General features: G+C 44.0%; 1 protein-coding gene across 2 annotated transcripts; it reads left to right on the top strand.

Annotated features, from left to right (window-relative positions):
* Positions 1 to 202: 202 nt before the first annotated feature.
* On the top strand, positions 203 to 17,028 carry LCT (lactase). 2 transcript variants are annotated; one of them, XM_059476118.1, is made up of 17 exons: positions 203 to 815; positions 1,707 to 1,786; positions 3,024 to 3,107; positions 3,797 to 3,899; positions 4,270 to 4,337; positions 5,038 to 5,754; positions 6,140 to 6,785; positions 8,096 to 9,652; positions 9,997 to 10,265; positions 10,412 to 10,702; positions 11,501 to 11,699; positions 12,320 to 12,522; positions 12,883 to 12,992; positions 13,528 to 13,662; positions 14,514 to 14,737; positions 15,477 to 15,713; positions 16,349 to 17,028. In XM_059476118.1, the coding sequence occupies exons 1-17, from the start codon at positions 203 to 205 to the stop codon at positions 16,558 to 16,560; spliced, it is 5,748 nt and encodes a 1,915-aa protein (XP_059332101.1). In that variant the 3' UTR covers positions 16,561 to 17,028. The 2 variants fall into 2 exon arrangements, with proteins under 2 accessions (XP_059332101.1, XP_059332102.1); XM_059476119.1 differs by having other exon boundaries at positions 4,270 to 4,345; positions 5,067 to 5,754.
* Positions 17,029 to 17,048: the final 20 nt, after the last annotated feature.

The raw sequence follows: 17,048 nt of genomic DNA, 5'->3' as shown, positions 1-17,048 counted from the left end.
ACATGACCTTTCTCCAACTGATTGAAAGTTATTCTGTGCTCATGTTTGTTTTTTTTTATCTACAATGAAAGTCCTGGTCTGTTATTTCAGTGTCAGCTAATTCAGAGAACATTTATCTATGGAACAGATAATTTCAGTTAAATATTACTTCTACTGGTGTATAAGTAGTGTGGAGTAGTTGTTTTTGAAGGAAGGTTCAGAAATGGACCTGATTTGTAAGGCAGTCATCCTCTTTCTGTTGGTTTCTCTCAGCCTTGGCATAGATGGAGAATTGGCTCAGAATTTTATCACCATTGCTGGGCCTCTCCCCAGCGATCTGGCAGAGAGCTGGGGCGTGCAGGAGCAGGGCCCTGAATCCCAGGCTCCCCTGTGCCAGGCAGATGCGATGGCTGCCGAGCTGCCCCGGTACCTGCGGCGGCTCCGAGCGCTGGGGGTGACGCACTGCGGGCTGTCCCTGCCGTGGGGCCGCGTCCTTCCCGGGGGCAAGGCCGTGCCTGCGGATGGAGCCCGGGTGCGCTGCTACCGCCGCCTGCTGGAGGCCGTGGCTGCCGCGGGGCTCAGGGCCGTGCTGCTGCTGCACCGCGGGCCCGTCCCCGCCCTGAGCACGGCCAGGCCTTTTCCTGAGCTCTTTGTGGAGTACGTGGATTTCAGCTTCCGTGCCTTCGGGGACCTGGTGGATGTGTGGCTCTCCTTCAGTGACCTGCCGCAGGTCCTTCAGAGCCTGCCCTACACTGAGCCCCAGGAGCGAGTCCAGGCCGTGGCTGCTGCTCACAAAGCATTTTACTCCATGCTCCATGAGCAAGTGTCACCAGCAGGTAAGGAGAGCAGGGTTTTTCTGTATGACTCGCTAATATTTTGTGGTTGCATTAAATGGCAACTGCTACGTGCAGTCTCTATGTAGATATTTTTGTGTGCCTCTTCCTACCCACAGAGGAAAGACCAAAACTTTTCTGAAATGTACCTGAAACTTTGAAAAAACAAGGCACAGAAAGTCTAACTGTGAGGAAGTCTGCGATGCCCTTTGTTTGGCTTTCCTCATTGCAGACACTGGGGTTTGCAGTAATTAAATCCCAAACCTACCTGTGTTACACAGAGCAACAGAATTACACCTCTTCCATGATGGGTAGCTGGGATTTTCCAAGCAGATATCTCCTTGGGTCTGCCTTCTTTGGTCTTTTCTCTCCCAGACAGACAACCAGTAGAGCTGGCTGAGTCACTATTTCTTCTCCCAAATTTTTAATTAGTTAATTAATTTTTAATTCTTGCATTTGTCAGGAATACTTTGTTGTACAGTTCACACTATCTGGTGATAGCTCTTAAAAGTTCCCCATATCCCCTCCTGCATCTCCTGTCCCTCCAACTTCCTGTCTGTTCCAACATCTCAAAAACATTCAGCATAGAATGGATTAAAAAAAATAAAATTGTAGAACCGTCACAAAGGCATGAAAATTAGTAAAGATATTACTTATGCAGGGAGTAGAAGGGCATTTTATTTACAAAGGCTCTTTGAATGGTACCTTTGAATTTCTACCTTCTTCAGTTCTCCATAGAAATCACAAAGGGTATCCTGAAATCAACTACCTGGAGCAGTGCCTGGTGTTCCACAGTTTCAACAGTTTAAAACTGGTTTTAAAATAACTGCAGTAAACTGAAATTTTTATTTGTCCTTAATATGTTATCAACAGACTGCCTCTTTCTTTCTCAAGGTGGAAAGCTGTCCATTGCTTTGGAAATGGATGATGTCTTGGACAGTGCTTCATCAGAATTGCTTTCAGTTTCTCTTCAGGTAGCTCATAATATTTCCTCATTAAGGGAATATTTCTAAGATTATATAAATTTGCCTTGATCTAGCTTTGGTTTTATGTATGGGATCAAATGACTTGTTGCAAGTTAAATAAGATTTTAGCAGGTTGACTAGTTTGTAAGCTTTAATTATTTGATTAGTCTGATTATGTGAAATCAATTATTTAAGAATTGTTTCAGCATCCTTTCTTGGCTGGTAGGCACTGATTAAGCTACATGGAGACAAATTTGCTCTCCTAATTGGCAATGTCAGCAATATACTTGCTAAGTGACAAGGTGTCTCCAGAAAGTGTACCTGTTCCCCCCTGCAGGGGTACTTAGTGCACCACCAAAGATATGGATACATTATCCTAATTAGCTGCTATTTAAAATATCTGCTGATTATGGTAAAATCTAGACTGAGCTGTGCTAAAAGTATGGTGATGTAGTTGCACAGGGATGGCACAACACAAGGAGAATGTAATCTCTGCAAAGGCAATGACATTCTTTCTTAAAGATCCAGGTCCCTGTTCATAGCTGTCCTCACCCAGAGGATGTTGATGTAGGTTATAATGTACGCATGACAGTGCAGGGTTTTCTGCTGTATTCATAATCCTTCAAAATTTAGAACCAGATCAAGCAATGTTGTAGGATTTAAGCAAGGTGTGGTTTGTAGGGAGAGCAAAGATGAGCTGACTGAATAGAAGAGAACCTTGGACTGAAAAACAAACTAAAAGCTTATCTGTTTTATTCCAACTTCATCACCTGGTTTAACAAGAGATTGCCATCTGTTCCCTTGAGGTTGATGGCTGCTAGTGGGATAATTTAATCATTCCATACTTGTGCTATAGAATGGTTAAAGATTTCTGAAGTGGACTTTCAACTAAGGGTTATATGAGGTTATATACCTGAACCGCATAGTTATAAAGGTTTCTCTGATAAATCATAAACAGACATAAAGAAATTACCTGTAAATCATTAATTTTAAATTAATAAAATAGAGTTTAACGTAGTTGTTTAAGTTGTACTTTGTTTAGAAGGAGACATACAAAGCACATCTTCCCATACAGTTTCCAGTTTGTGCTCTCTGTATTGTCCAGTGCTCCCATACAGCTGTATGGCTTCTTGCTCCAGCAATATGTCTTTATCAAACCTTACACAGTTTTATGTATTTTTAATGTAATACTTTAAAAATATATCATTTTTCTCCAGCATGATTATTTTCCTTTTCTTTTTTCCAGGATTCAGTAGACTTTTTGTCTCTTAACCTTCAGTATCACTGTGGAAATGAAATAGATTTTTACAAGAAAATGAGTGAATTCCAGGTAAAGTTATGCACAGGGTTAAAATGATAGCAGCAAACAACAGACCATAAATAGGTGCAGAATTTCATGTGCTGTGATGCATGTCTAAAGAGTTCTGATTTTCTGTGAAAACTCAGGAAGCAGCTACATTAGGAAGCAGCTGCAAAGTGCTCATTTCTCTGTTGTTATTCTGACTTAAAAACTGTTATTGAAAAATGCTGGAAAGCATCATCTAGCTCAATGCTTATTATTGATGCATTAACAATTAGAATGGCAAAATTCTTTTATCTGGGACTGAACAACCTCTCTCACATGCTAAGTGTTTGATAACTAAGCTGTTAGACCAATACCTAAGTACTGAAAGATATTAAACTCTAGCTTGAGCTCTACAGCAGTGCTACCAAACTTCACATTCCTCATCAGCAGGGGTAGAAATCATCAGGTGCCAGAAATGCTACTGAGGGGGAGTTTATTAAAAGATCAGATCTGGCAGCACCAACATCAGTGATGCTGTAGGCTGGTACCTATTATAACCAATATAAAATCTCTGGCTGTGAACTGCATTCTTGAAATTCATAAGGAAAGAGTCATCCAGCATCTGGGTAGCAGGATAAGGAGCTGCCCATTTAAAATGTAAAAAATGCCAAGACAGGGTTTTACTAGCTGGCTGATGCTTCTCTTCACACTACTTTCTAATTTCTGGTTTGCAGAGTGTTTGGAAGGACAAAGATATCTTGGTTTTTAGTTTAAAGGTCCTTGACTGTGCCTCCATGGAAGAGCATCCTTTCATACCAGTAGCTGCCATTGCCACAGGTGAGTGATGTTTGAAGAGGAAGAGTTTTTTAGTTAAGATCTGCAGGAAAAGCAAATTCAAACTTAATTTTCCTCTACAATTAACTTGTAGAAGAAATTAAAAATCATCCAATCTAGGCTGCTGCTATTAGATGAAATAAGAGTTTTATATAGTGTTTTTGGAAAATTAAGGATGGATGGTGAGTGTTGAGGGAGGGGAAGCAGGAAATCTTTTCCAGATCTTTTCATCAGCCTCAAATTGCAGAAAGAGAAGTTTAGGTTGGATATTAGGAAAAACTTCTTTCAAGATATAATTGTTTGTTACAAATAGTGTTGTGCAGTCTATGGCATCTAAGACTGTATCCATTACTTACCATTTGTTTGTTTGCAGCAATTAATAAAGAAGAAGCACGTATGATTGGGTGTGACGTTAATGAATTCTTGGACTACTTACCTCTTGTTTTAAGGTACTATAAAAATACTGTAGCACCATACATTACTATAATAGGATACAGTAATAAAACAGCTTCCTCTAGGAACCTATGTGCAGGCAGAGACAGGATGTTTTAGTGGTAATGTCTGCTGTTAGCTGCTGAAAGGGCTGCAAAGGGCTGTTTTTCTGCTGAGCCCAGTCTGTTCCAATTACTTGCAATCCTCTAATCCTATAATGTAATCCTCTTCCACTCTCTCATCCTTGGTTACCCAAATTGTACCTTCAAGCCAGTAGTAACAAGTACATTTTTCAAGCCTTCTGCTTTTTTCAAGAGCAAAATGGTTATAAATAAACGCATCCAGAGGTTTTCCTAGGGGAGAAGCCACTTGAGCTTATGGAAATATGGGAGATGTCATGGTGCAGGGAGATGCTAAGGATTACAATGGCAGGAAACTCATGAAGCAGTTATAGCATGGGAGATTGCTGCTTTCTGCAGGGATTTTGTTGGCACCTCTGACCTAACTAATGGATGATGAGACTCTACATGCAAAGAGCTGCTTTGCAGTTACCCACTGCCCTCATCTTCATGTCCCAGCTGGGAGAGAGCAGTGCTAGATTGGTCAGATGTCAGAGGAACTATAAATGGCTTATGTGACCTGAATGGGAAGCAAACTTCCTTTATACTCCGTGTTTGCAAGTTTTATGGCACTGACATCCTCCTTGGAGATTTTAACTTCTATTCATTATATTTGCAGTGAAACAAATACTCTACAGGAAAAGACAGATGCTGTTCTTGCCCCTCGGTCCTCCTATCAAGCAGTCTGGGAAATGTTTGCTCAACAGTCTGAATCAGAGAGGGATTCTTTCCTGCAAGATGTTTTCCCAAGTGGGTTCCTCTGGGGCGTATCCACAGGTGCCTTTAACATTGAAGGAGCTTGGGCAGAGGATGGGAAAGGAGAGAGCATCTGGGACCAGTTTGGGCATGGGGGCCATGTCCAAATGAACCAAACAGCAGACGTGGCATGTGACAGCTATTATAAAACCAGCTATGACATTTACCTGCTTAGGGGTCTTCACCCCCAGCTGTACAAATTTTCTGTATCCTGGTCTAGAATTTTCCCTGCTGGCAGCAACAAGACCATCAGTTCCAAGGGGGTTGATTATTACAACCGCTTAATTGACCGCTTGGTAGACTCTAACATTGAGCCCATGGTGACTCTGTTCCACTGGGACCTGCCCCAGGCTCTGCAGGCTCTTGGTGGCTGGCAGAATGAAAGCACCATCGATGCTTTTGTGAGCTATGCAGATTTCTGCTTTTCCACCTTTGGGGATCGGGTCAAGCTCTGGGTTACGTTCCACGAGCCCTGGGTTATCAGCTACGCTGGCCATGGCACCGGAGAGCATCCTCCAGGAATCACTGACCCAGGAGCAGCATCTTACAAGGTAGGGGCACAGGAATAATTAGGATCCTGCAGCTACTCTTGTTGGGTTGTTTTCCATGATGGTTCTGTGCTTTAACTATGTTCAAATGTAATGTCGCCTCTGAGACAACTATTTGATTGCTGAATTTACAATACTTGTTAAAAATGGGTTTGTTAACAGAGGCCTGGTGTTATTTTATTTTTCTATTCTAGGCTGATATGGATGGATAGTCAGATTCTTTTGCTTTTTCCAAAACTTACTACACTCCCTTGTCTATCATTAGTTTTGTCAAGGTGTTTTCTTTTGGATGGAGAGGACATTTTCACATGGCAATAAATAAACCCAATGCTTAAGAGTTTTTGTGCAATGCAGTGTGGCACATTTTCCTCTGCTTTCTGCTTGCCAGGTTGCTCACACAATTCTCAAGGCTCATGCCAAGGTCTGGCACCTGTATAATGACAAATACCGTTCTCAGCAACTGGGAAAGGTGGGGCTGGTGCTGAACTCAGACTGGGCTGAACCCAAGACTCCAGGCAGCTCCGAGGACGTGAGGGCATCTGAGAGGTACCTGCAGTTCATGCTTGGCTGGTTTGCTCACCCCATATTTGTTAATGGTGATTACCCAGATGTCCTGAAGGCTCAGATCCAGGAAGTGAACCAGCAGTGCTCCACAACGGTTGCACAACTGCCTGTGTTTACAGAGGAGGAGAAGTCCTTGGTGAAAGGGACTGCAGATTTCTTTGGCCTTTCCCATTACACTTCCCGCCTGGTCAGTGCCGGCACTAACGGGATGTGCACAGCGGGCTACGAGAGCATTGGGAACTTCTCCTTGCATGTAGATCCTTCCTGGCCACAGGCTGCCTCTTCTTGGGTCCATGTGGTCCCTTGGGGATTAAGAAGGCTGCTGAAGTTTGTATCCCAGGAATACACAGGGTCAAAGATCCCAATATACATAGCAGGGAATGGTGTGCCCACAGGAGACACCGGGGATCTCCTCAATGACACTCTGCGAGTGGATTATTTCCGACACTACATCGATGAGGCCCTGAAAGGTATGGAGAAACCAAATAATTTTATTTTATTTTAATCATGGCAAGTGGTTACTCTAGCCCTTCCATGGTGGTTAACTTTAAAACATCACCACTTGCACAGTGATGTTAGGCCAGCCTCCTGTTGTGTAGGTAATGAGTGTAACTTTATATGCTTAAGCCTGTCTGGTGTGCAGATATGGAGCTCTCCATTCTCTTTAGATATTGGAATGCATTTTTTTATATATGGATTAATGTAGCCTGGACCCTAAGTTCAGTCCCTCTGTGAGGACACTGTTCATACACTCCAGTTCTCCTGGAGATGACTGGCCTAAAGGCTTTTGCCTGTAGACCTCTCATAAACTGGGGCTGAGCTGCCTTTACCCATTAATCAAACCTACATGGCAGCAACCACTTCAGCCTGGAAATGTCTTCCTAACATTTCTACCTCAATCATTTTGAGAATGTTTAGGTTATGCTTGTAGAATGTTCAAGTTCTGCTTGTATCTTTGCAAGATGTGTACCTTTTGACATAAAAATAGTGTTAGTGGCAAGTTCTGTACTAGCATAGAGAGCTGAGATTTCAAATAGAAATTTGACTGATGCTCTCTAGATAGGCTAAACAATACTGTCAGGAAAACATTAAATATGCTGTAATAAATATGTTGGTGATCAGTGTGTACAGCATTTGATCTGCTTGACCTAGATCTCAACATACTGCTGGAAGTGCTGAATGAGCTACAGAAAACACAATTTAGTGTTGCTGTCAGGCCTTAGCAGAAGTAAAGAGGATGGACTGCACATGGGAGGGAACTTTTTTTGAATAAGAGAGATTTAGTGCTTTTTTGTAAGCAATGTGAGGAGGGATGCTAGACTTGCCTCTGCTGGTATTGGGTACACAGTTCAGCTAAAAGAAGCTGTCTGTGCTCAGGGAATATGGGCAAGCACTAAATACCTGATTCAAAATCAATGTTTCAGTTTAATTACTGTGTTAAATCTAAAAGTGAACCATACACCTAAATTGATGAAATCAGCTTGAAAACAAGAGCAAAGGGGAAGGGATACCAGAGGCACAAGTGTCCTGTCCTCAGATATCTCTTGACAAATACTTCTTTTCTCACACATTTCTATCACTAATCATTTCACCAGCTCCTATTACCGTGCTGGTTGCTTTTCCTACCAGATACTCCTAATTGTTAGGAAGTTGTTTTAGCCTTTAAAACCATTTGTAAGTGCTTGTCACACCTCTCCTTGGCTGTGGTGCTTCTGTAGTGCTGAGCTGTGTTCAGGAAATATTCAGGTGGGTAATTAACAGTGTTTTGTTTCTGTGGCAGCGGTGAAACTGGACGCTGTTGATGTCCGGTCCTACATTGCTCGATCCCTGCTTGATGGCTTTGAAGGCCCAGCAGGATACAGCCTAAAATTTGGGCTGCATCACGTGAACTTTGAAGATAGCAACAGACCAAGGACTCCCAAGGCATCTGCTTACTTCTATTCCAGAGTTATTGAAAAAAATGGTTTTCCATCCCAAGCCTTGAGCGGATCTGCACCAGTGGTGTTTGACCGACCTGTGCCAGCGAAGCTGCCAAGTTTACCAGCATCAGAAGTTCCCTCCAAGGCAAAGGTTGTCTGGCAGAAGTTTTCATCCCAGACTGCCTTTGAAAGAGACATGTATTTCTATGGGACCTTCCCAGAGGATTTTACATGGGGTGTGTCTTCCTCTGCCTACCAGATAGAGGGAGGTTGGGATGCTGATGGCAAAGGCCCCAGCATTTGGGATAACTTCACCCATGTCCCAGGGAATGTAAACAATAACGAAAATGGAGATATAGCTTGTGATAGCTACAACAAGGTGGAGGAAGATATTTACATGCTGAGAGCCTTAGGGGTAAAGAACTATCGCTTTTCCCTGTCCTGGCCTCGAATTTTCCCCACTGGAAGGAACAACTCAATCAATAGCCATGGAGTTGCATACTATAACAGTCTCATTGATGGACTGATTGCAAACAACATCACTCCAATTGTCACTCTCTACCATTGGGACCTACCACAAGCTCTCCAGGACATTGGTGGCTGGGAGAGCACTGAGCTGATTGACCTGTTTGACAGCTTTGCAGACTTCTGTTTCCAGACCTTTGGGGACAGGGTGAAGTTCTGGATTACCATCAATGAACCCAACGTCATTGCCCAGCTGAGCTACGGCGAAGGCTTGTTCCCACCCAATGTCAAGGAGCCTGGCAGCGCTCCCTACAGGGTTGCCCACATCTTACTGAAGGCTCATGCCAGGGTCTACCACACCTACGATGCCAAATACAGAGCGAGTCAGGGAGGGGTCATTGCCCTGTGCCCCTTCATTAGCTGGGGTGAGCCAAAGACACCGAGTGATCCCAGGGACATTGAAGCTGCTGACAGGTACCTGCAGTTTTTGGTGGGTTGGTTCACACACCCAATTTTCAAAAACGGGGACTACCCCGAGGTCATGAAGTGGAAAGTTGGGAACAGGAGCGAGCTCCAGAACCTGCCGTCGTCGCGCCTGCCAGTCTTCACAGCGGAGGAGCGCGAATACATCCGGGGCACGGCAGACGTCTTCTGCTTCAACACCTACTCCACCAAAATTGTGAGCCATTCAACAACACGTCTCACGCCCTTCTCTTATGAGTATGACCAGGAAGTTTCAGTAACAGTTGACAGCTCCTGGCCGTCCTCAGCTCTCCCTGACCATCGGCCTGTGGCCTGGGGTCTGAGGAGGGTACTGAACTGGATCAAAGAGGAATATGGAAACCCCCCAATCTATATCATTGAGAATGGCGTGGGGAAAAAGGCCACATCAGATGTTGATGACAATGCCAGGATATTTTACCACAAAACATACATTGATGAAGCTTTAAAAGGTACCAGAATTTGCTTTTGTTCTGTGTTTTGTTCTGGTGTTGTGTGTCTCCTCTCTAGATTTCTGGTTACTTAATTCCTCTGAAGAGTACTTTTAAAAAGTGATTGATATCGATCTTTAAATAGTCTGAACACAAATAGACATAGTGTTTGGTTTTATGATCTCCTTTGCATGGCTGTACTCTGTTTCCTATGAAGCTATGAAGATTCTCTCAATGATCTATTTGACCAGTGCCACCTGTATGAAACTAGGAGCCTGTATGTGCTTGCATGTGAATTCCTTAGGGTTCATTTAACGTGTGATTATGGCGCTGATGCTCCTCTGGGTTTTTTTCTGGTCTTTCAGCTTACAAGGTAGACGGTGTTAATCTGAAAGGATACAACGCTTGGTCTCTGATGGATAACTTTGAATGGGTGGATGGTTATGGTCCAAGATTTGGATTGCACCAGATTGATTTTGACAACCCCAACAGGCCAAGGACGCCAAAGCGCTCTGCTGTGTTCTATGCTGAAATCATCCGCAATAATGGCATCCCACTGCCCAAGGAAGATGAATTTTTATATGGAGAGTTTCCAGAGAACTTCCTGTGGAGTGTAGCAACTGCAGCTTACCAGGTCAGGAAACTGAGATGGACTCCTGAAGTATCTGTGGACAGATAATTTATTGTATGGCACCAGACAGAATAACAGGCTGAATTCTGCGCTTGGCTGAGACCTAAATTTGGGGTTGCTAATAATTCTTCTCGCATTTTCAATCACAGATTGAAGGAGGATGGAGAGCAGATGGGAAAGGACTTAGCATTTGGGACAAATATGCCCACACTCCCTTGAGAATCGGCAAGGATGCGACTGGAGATGTAGCTTGTGACAGCTACCACAGGATTGAGGAGGATGTGGAAATGCTGAAAAGCCTCAAGGTGTCTCACTATCGCTTTTCCATCTCCTGGTCCCGTGTTCTCCCAGATGGGACCACCAGGTACATCAATGAGAAGGGACTGAACTACTATGAAAGGCTGATTGATGCCCTTCTGGCAGCCAACATTGTGCCTCAGGTAACTACACCCAGTAACTTTCAGGTTACTAAAAAATACCAAACTCCAAATCTGAACTCAGAGCAACATGTGTGTTTCCATCCATACCCTCATTCACACAGAAATTGTTTTTCATGGGTATTAATTACATTTTGTGAAGAAACATGGGGTATTGGCATAGGCAAATGAACTTGGAATGTAGGGATGTGTTGAAATTACTACCCAGAAGGACCACAGTAAACTTACTTTTGGCTGTTTCCAGTGGCCTTCTTGTCCCTTTACCTTGGAAATAGATTCCACAGGGACCTATGCAGGAATCTTTCAGACACTGAGGTGAGACTGAGTAATGTAGTTCCCAGGATCTTCCTTCTTCCCCTTCTTAGAGATGGATGTAACTTTATTTTTTTCCCGGGAGTCAGGAAGCTCCACTGGTCAGTGTTATTTGTCACATACAATGGACAGTGACCTCACCCCTGCATCAATCAGCTCCTTCAACACTGTTTAGTGACTTTGAGCCTTACCAGCCCAGACAGGTGTTCTAGTGGATTGTATTTCAGCTGAGAGTCGGTGCAGGTGCAGCAGTTCTTCACTGATGAGTTCTGGCTGTCACAAGGTGGTTTTTGGTAAAAGCTTCATCTTCACCATTAGGCAGTCCCTAAAGAAACTGGCAAAAATGTATTTAACTGGGGGCATGAGTGATCACTACATTAGGAACAGGTAACTACAGATCAAAGCACAGTTTATTTGTGGTGAGAAATGAATCTGAGTTACTATGAGATTGGCTGGTTGAGTCCTTTGTCCTCCTGTCTTTCCCCACAGGTAACTCTCTATCACTGGGACCTCCCACAGGCACTGCAGGACGTTGGTGGGTGGGAGAATGATACTGTAGTTCAGAGGTTTAAGGAATATGCTGAGGTCCTTTTCCAGAGGCTGGGGGATAAAGTGAAATTTTGGATAACTCTCAATGAACCCTACAACACTGCCTATCTTGGCTATGGCACTGGCACAGCTGCTCCAGGTAAGACTGCTGGGCATAGCCTCAGAGCCCTCATGGCACTGTCAGCACAACTGTTTTATGCTGCAGCAGAGCAGTTCCTTGGGGCTTGCAAAGGTAGAACAAGGAAAATGGTGTGCTGTGGATAGATGTGGTTTAGATTGCTGTGGTGTGCTGAACAGGTCCTTCTTTTACTCTGCCTGTCACCTCCAAGTCTGGATTACACTTGCTGCCTGGAGCAGACCTTATTTCCAGACCAGCTCCAGGGACTATAGAGAAGATTTAGGGCTGAAGGAAGACCCAGCTCAGCAGCAGGGTAGAACCAAAAGAGGGGATGTGAGCTGACCTGAACACACAGCTTTCTGCTTTCCAAACTGGCAGCAGCAGCCTGTTGCTGGCAGTCCATGTCCCACTCCAGAGGGAGGAGGGGGCAATGCAGGGTTCTTCCCATGGCAGCTGCTCCTCCAGCTGCCTCTGCCTAGCACTGATTCCAGCCCAGGGCTGGGCTTGGGGCACCAGGTATTGCACATTCACTCCTTTCCCAGGGGCAGTTCTGGGTGCCCTGGGGTTGTGCTAACCTGGGAACAGCCCTGCTGGGGCTGGGAGGTGCTGCTCCACTGCCCATGCTGTCCCTGTCCCTGCAGGCGTCTCGGTCCGGCCAGGGCGCGCTCCCTACGTGGTGGGGCACAACCTGATCAAGGCACACGCTGAGGTCTGGCACCTCTACAACGAGACCTTCAGGGCCAGGCAGGGAGGGCTCATCTCCATCACCATCAACTCTGACTGGGCAGAACCACGCAACCCACACAGCCAGGAGGACGTTGAAGCTGCCAGACGGCTCATGCAGGTACAGAGACCCCTGGTCACAGCTCTCCCTGCTGCTCCAGGTGACACCCCCTCCCTTGGGTGCTGAACCCATGCCCAGAACCCAGGTCAGCATCTCACTGAAGTAAAATGGTGAGGCAGAGGCATCACTGCAAGGAAATGTGTCCCCCTCTTATAGAGGCTGATCAAGAATGCAACAGAAATGAGACAAAACATGGTTGCAGTGACAAAAGCTTATTAAATTTACTGCTATTATATGGGCATCTCCTTGTATCTCCATGTGCCTGTTGTAAATTCGAGTATCACCTATAAAGCAGCACATAAGAATGGCTAAATCCCAAGTTTTGATATATGATTTATCTTCCCTTATCTTCTGATTTAGTTTTTTCTAGGTTGGTTTGCTCACCCCATTTTCAAAAATGGTGATTATAATGAAGTGATGAAAAGAAGGATTCGGGAACGAAGTCTGGCCCAGGGCCTGAGCAAATCCCGGTAAGTGCCCAGGCACACACCTGCTTTTGTTTCACTGGCTGTGCTGAATCATGCTTTTCTTACAGAAATGATACATTTCAGTGATTCTTTTCCAATGTTACTGTAAAAAATCTTACTATATCCTCACAGAAAAATTCTAGTGTATATTTTCAGAGAATCAGAGAATGGTTTGTGTTAGAAGGGACCTTGAAGATCATTTAGTTCCAGTCTAGGCAGGGGGGCTTCATCTATTCTCTGTCTTTACCTCTCTTGCAAGCTAAATTGATTAATATATCTTTGGGGTAATAAATTGTCAGCTCAGTGACACAGTAACTGCCCTGCATTAGCCACAGTACTTTACCTGATGCTTGTGGTAAATTTAACTTTTCTTAAAACTATGTACTGAACTCATTGGTGCCTCTCAGTTACATTTCTTATTTTCCATTCCCAGTTCCCAGTAAGGAATTTCTCTCCTTCTGTTTGTGGTGCTAGTACCAGAGATCCCAGCATTACCCATGGATTGTGTGCAAAGTGTATTCTCTGTTATCTCTTGCAGACTTCCAGAATTTACTGAGAGTGAAAAACAAAGAATTAAAGGCACATATGACTACTTTGGTCTAAATCATTATACCACAGTTTTAACATACAACCAAAACTATCCTAAGGGTGTTATGTCATATGACTCTGATAGGTAAGAGGTGAATGTAAATTATTGCTTAAGTAAAATCTACACAGCTGGAGCCTGGGTTAACTGACAAGTGTAAATTTATAGCAAAATTTAGGTGTTATAAGCTGTTGTAAACCAATACTAGGGATAATATAACCAAGCAGTACCTGAGGTGCTGTTATTTTAACAAAAGTCCAGCAACAGCCTTTTTCTTATAGACATGAGGTGATGAACAGTATTCATCATATTTCCTGCCTCCAATCTGCAGTTTAAACTGTGAGGTGTTATCCTGGTGTATGCATACTGATCCATTTGGTGTTAAAACAGGTTTAGGTCCCTCACTGCATTGGGTAAATGTAAGTTCAAAGCCTAAATAGCTAAATCACTTCATGGTTAAGTATAGATTAAGTCAAGATTTTTTATTTAGATACTAATTTCACTTCTCAACCTCAAAAAGTAAACAGTAGGAGCTTACTAGTTTTTGTAATGAGAATTCAGGTAATGGTGTGACCACATGTGGGGATGAAATTGTCTCCTTTCCAAAATGTTTCCACAGGGAATAGATGAAACTGGAAATAACTTTGCTTTGCTGGTACATCCCAGCCCCTTATAGCTTAACCCTCTAGGACAGCGGGCTCATAACATTCCTGCATGTAATGTCAAGGGCAGTTTTGTGTGCTCAAGCATTATGCCTTGAAAAGCAGAAGCAGCGTTGTAGCATGCAAAGATTTGGAACCAACATCCCATTGTCAGCCACAATGGCTGATTTGCACAGAGTGTAATTGTAAATGAAAACATGAGAAGGGATTTTTAGGCTGGTGGGCACAGAGCTGCCTGGCAGTGGGACTGGCCCTGAGCAGTGTCCTCCTCCCCAGGGGCGTGGCCACAGTGACAGACCGCAGCTGGCTGGGCTCCGGGTCCCTCTGGCTGAAGGTGACACCCTTTGGGTTCAGGAAGATCCTCAGGTGGATAAAGGAAGAGTACAACAACCCTCCCATTTATGTGACCGAAAATGGGGTCTCAGAAAGGGGAGCCTTTGAATTCAATGACACGTGGAGAATGCATTACTATCGGACCTACATTAATGAGGCGCTGAAAGGTGAGAGTGAATATTGACATCTGGTCAGCCAAAGCTCTGGAGAGCAGCACTGGCTTTGCCACAAGACTGATGTGTATAAAGCAATTTGTAAAGAGCTGAAAGACCACTGTTACCACACTTGCAAGTTACACAGTTCTATGGGCTTACTGAATCCACTTCCAAGAGCCTTGGGGTTTACCAAAAACTGCCCATAGATAGTCACAAATGTGCCAGGAAAGATGATCTAAAGGAAGAGAACAAACCCTGGGTTTAGTGGGGTATCCTGCAGGTTCCTTGGTTTGCTGCACCTGCTGAGAGAGGTACAACTACCTGATAAACTCCTTCTAGTCTGACTACTGCTGTGTCTAAAAGCATAATATTTAAAAAAAAAAAAAAACAACAGTAAAAACCCAATGCCCAAACTGGTTTCAGTTACAGCAACTTCAGGAAAGGGCTTTTTCAGTTTGCTTTTCTGATGTACTGAGAGCAGCCAGGTGTTCAGGCATTTACTGCCTTGCAAAGGCCCCACAAACACTTGTTTAGGCAATGGTTGCATTTTGATGGATTTTCTTCTCTATTCCTAAACCTTTCTTTCTTGTACAAAAGTTCTGACTTGGAGCAGAGAAAAGCAGTGTCCAGTCCTGGGCACTGAGTGAACCTGCTGTGTGCCATGTGTGGGTGTTCTGGAGCACCTTCCTTCCCTGGCTGGCCAAGGGGTGACCACTGACCTGTTCTCTCTTCTCTCTGCTCCTGCCTGCAGCCGTTGTGCTCGATGGTGTCGATCTGCGGGGCTACACTGCATGGTCACTGATGGACAACCTGGAGTGGGCAGCAGGTTATGAGGAGAAGTTTGGGCTCTACCATGTGAATTTCTCTGACCCTGCCTTGCCACGGCGCCCCAAGGCCTCAGCCAAGTATTACTCACAGATCATAAACTGCAATGGCTTTCCAGACCCAGCCACGGGCCCACATCCCTGTCTGGAAGAGGAGCCAGAAGGTAAGTGACACAGCAGAAATGGTGCTTGTCTGTTTGCATCTAATCCTAGTCCCAAAAGAGTTCCAGAATCCTAAGGTTTTTAGAGACACCACCATTTTCTGCAATAGTTTTTTAAAGACTGCAGTTAATGTCAGTTCCCTATGCAAAACCAGACTAACAACCAAACCTTGTGCAAGAGCACCTCAATACATGCTTGTCTTAAGAATGTAGCAAAAGTTACTCCATTAGACTTTACTCCAAGAGAACTGCCCAGGATGGTTTCCAAACCACACATATGCAATATTCCCACAAGATTGTTTAAAAAATTTTTGAATACTTTATACAACTCCTCATTTTGGGTAAGGCTTTGGAAATACCAATTCTTTTGTCATTTGTGTCTTCTCCACTGAAGCAGTACAATGAAAAGCAACCAGTGTTAGGTGGGGGTTTGGGAATGAGAACACTCACCTGTGCTATCAGGAATTGCACTGTCAGCCTCAGCTGTGCCTTTACTCTGAGCTAGAATTGTATCAATCCCCACTCCTGCCAGAGTATTGAAGAGAGGAGTTCAAGGCTGGTGGAGGCAGGGAGCAGCAGTGCCACAGCTGCATGGAACAGGCTCTGCACTAACCCTTCCTCATTGTTTTCCCATTCAGTGACTCCAACAGACCCCACTCCAGGAGCAGCTGACAGTGTGAGCTTTTTGGGATTGGATTTGACATCCCAAGGGGCAGAAATAGCACTCTATGTGCTTTTTGCTCTTTCTATAGTTGGAGCACTGAGCTTGGCTCTTTTTGCATACAAACACGGAAAATTGTCCAAAAGATCCCATAAACAAGCACACATGGAACTTAGTAGTAAACTGTAATATTTCCACCTCATAAAACGTTTGTTTGGTTTGTTTTTTCTTTAAAAAAGTCTATACCAACAGGAAAAGGAACTACTGCTTTGCAGTACTGCAGCTTTCTGTCTTGCCTCAGATGGTTCCCCAGCATTTGGTTGTTTTCCAATTTAAAAAGCGGGAGGAAAATTATTTTTCTATGTGACCTGTCTCTTTTGTCCATGGGCATTATTGATTTGATTTCTTAAAGATCAAAATAAAATTGGTTGTTCCTATCTGCATATAAAGATTCTGAACATCAGCTGGCATCTGTCCTTGTTTCATCATCAACAGTTCTGAAAGGGCCCCTGGAAGTTCTCCTGCTTCTCAGAATTTTAAGACAAATTAGTGTCTCTCCTGGTGAAAACTGTTATACTGCAGCTACTGTACAGATTTTAACCTGGAACAAAATGTTTGTCGGCTGTATTTTAAATTTCAGTGAATGATGCTGCTTGCTTTCCTTGTGATACCAGCAC

Source organism: Ammospiza nelsoni, chromosome 7, assembly GCF_027579445.1.
Source record: "Ammospiza nelsoni isolate bAmmNel1 chromosome 7, bAmmNel1.pri, whole genome shotgun sequence".
NCBI classification, from domain to species: Eukaryota; Metazoa; Chordata; class Aves; order Passeriformes; family Passerellidae; genus Ammospiza; species Ammospiza nelsoni.
Note: the sequence above shows the minus strand (reverse complement) of the source record. Positions and strands in the feature narration are given on the sequence as shown.

What these genes read in the sequence shown, in the direction of transcription:
- LCT (XM_059476118.1), top strand. Translation starts at nt 203, where the DNA reads ATGGACCTGATTTGTAAGGCAGTCATCCTCTTTCTGTTGGTTTCTCTC. An exon ending in CAGGGCCTGAGCAAATCCCG is followed by an intron (nt 12,993 to 13,527) that starts GTAAGTGCCCAG and finishes TATCTCTTGCAG; the next exon opens with ACTTCCAGAATTTACTGAGA. An exon ending in CATTAATGAGGCGCTGAAAG is followed by an intron (nt 14,738 to 15,476) that starts GTGAGAGTGAAT and finishes TCCTGCCTGCAG; the next exon opens with CCGTTGTGCTCGATGGTGTC.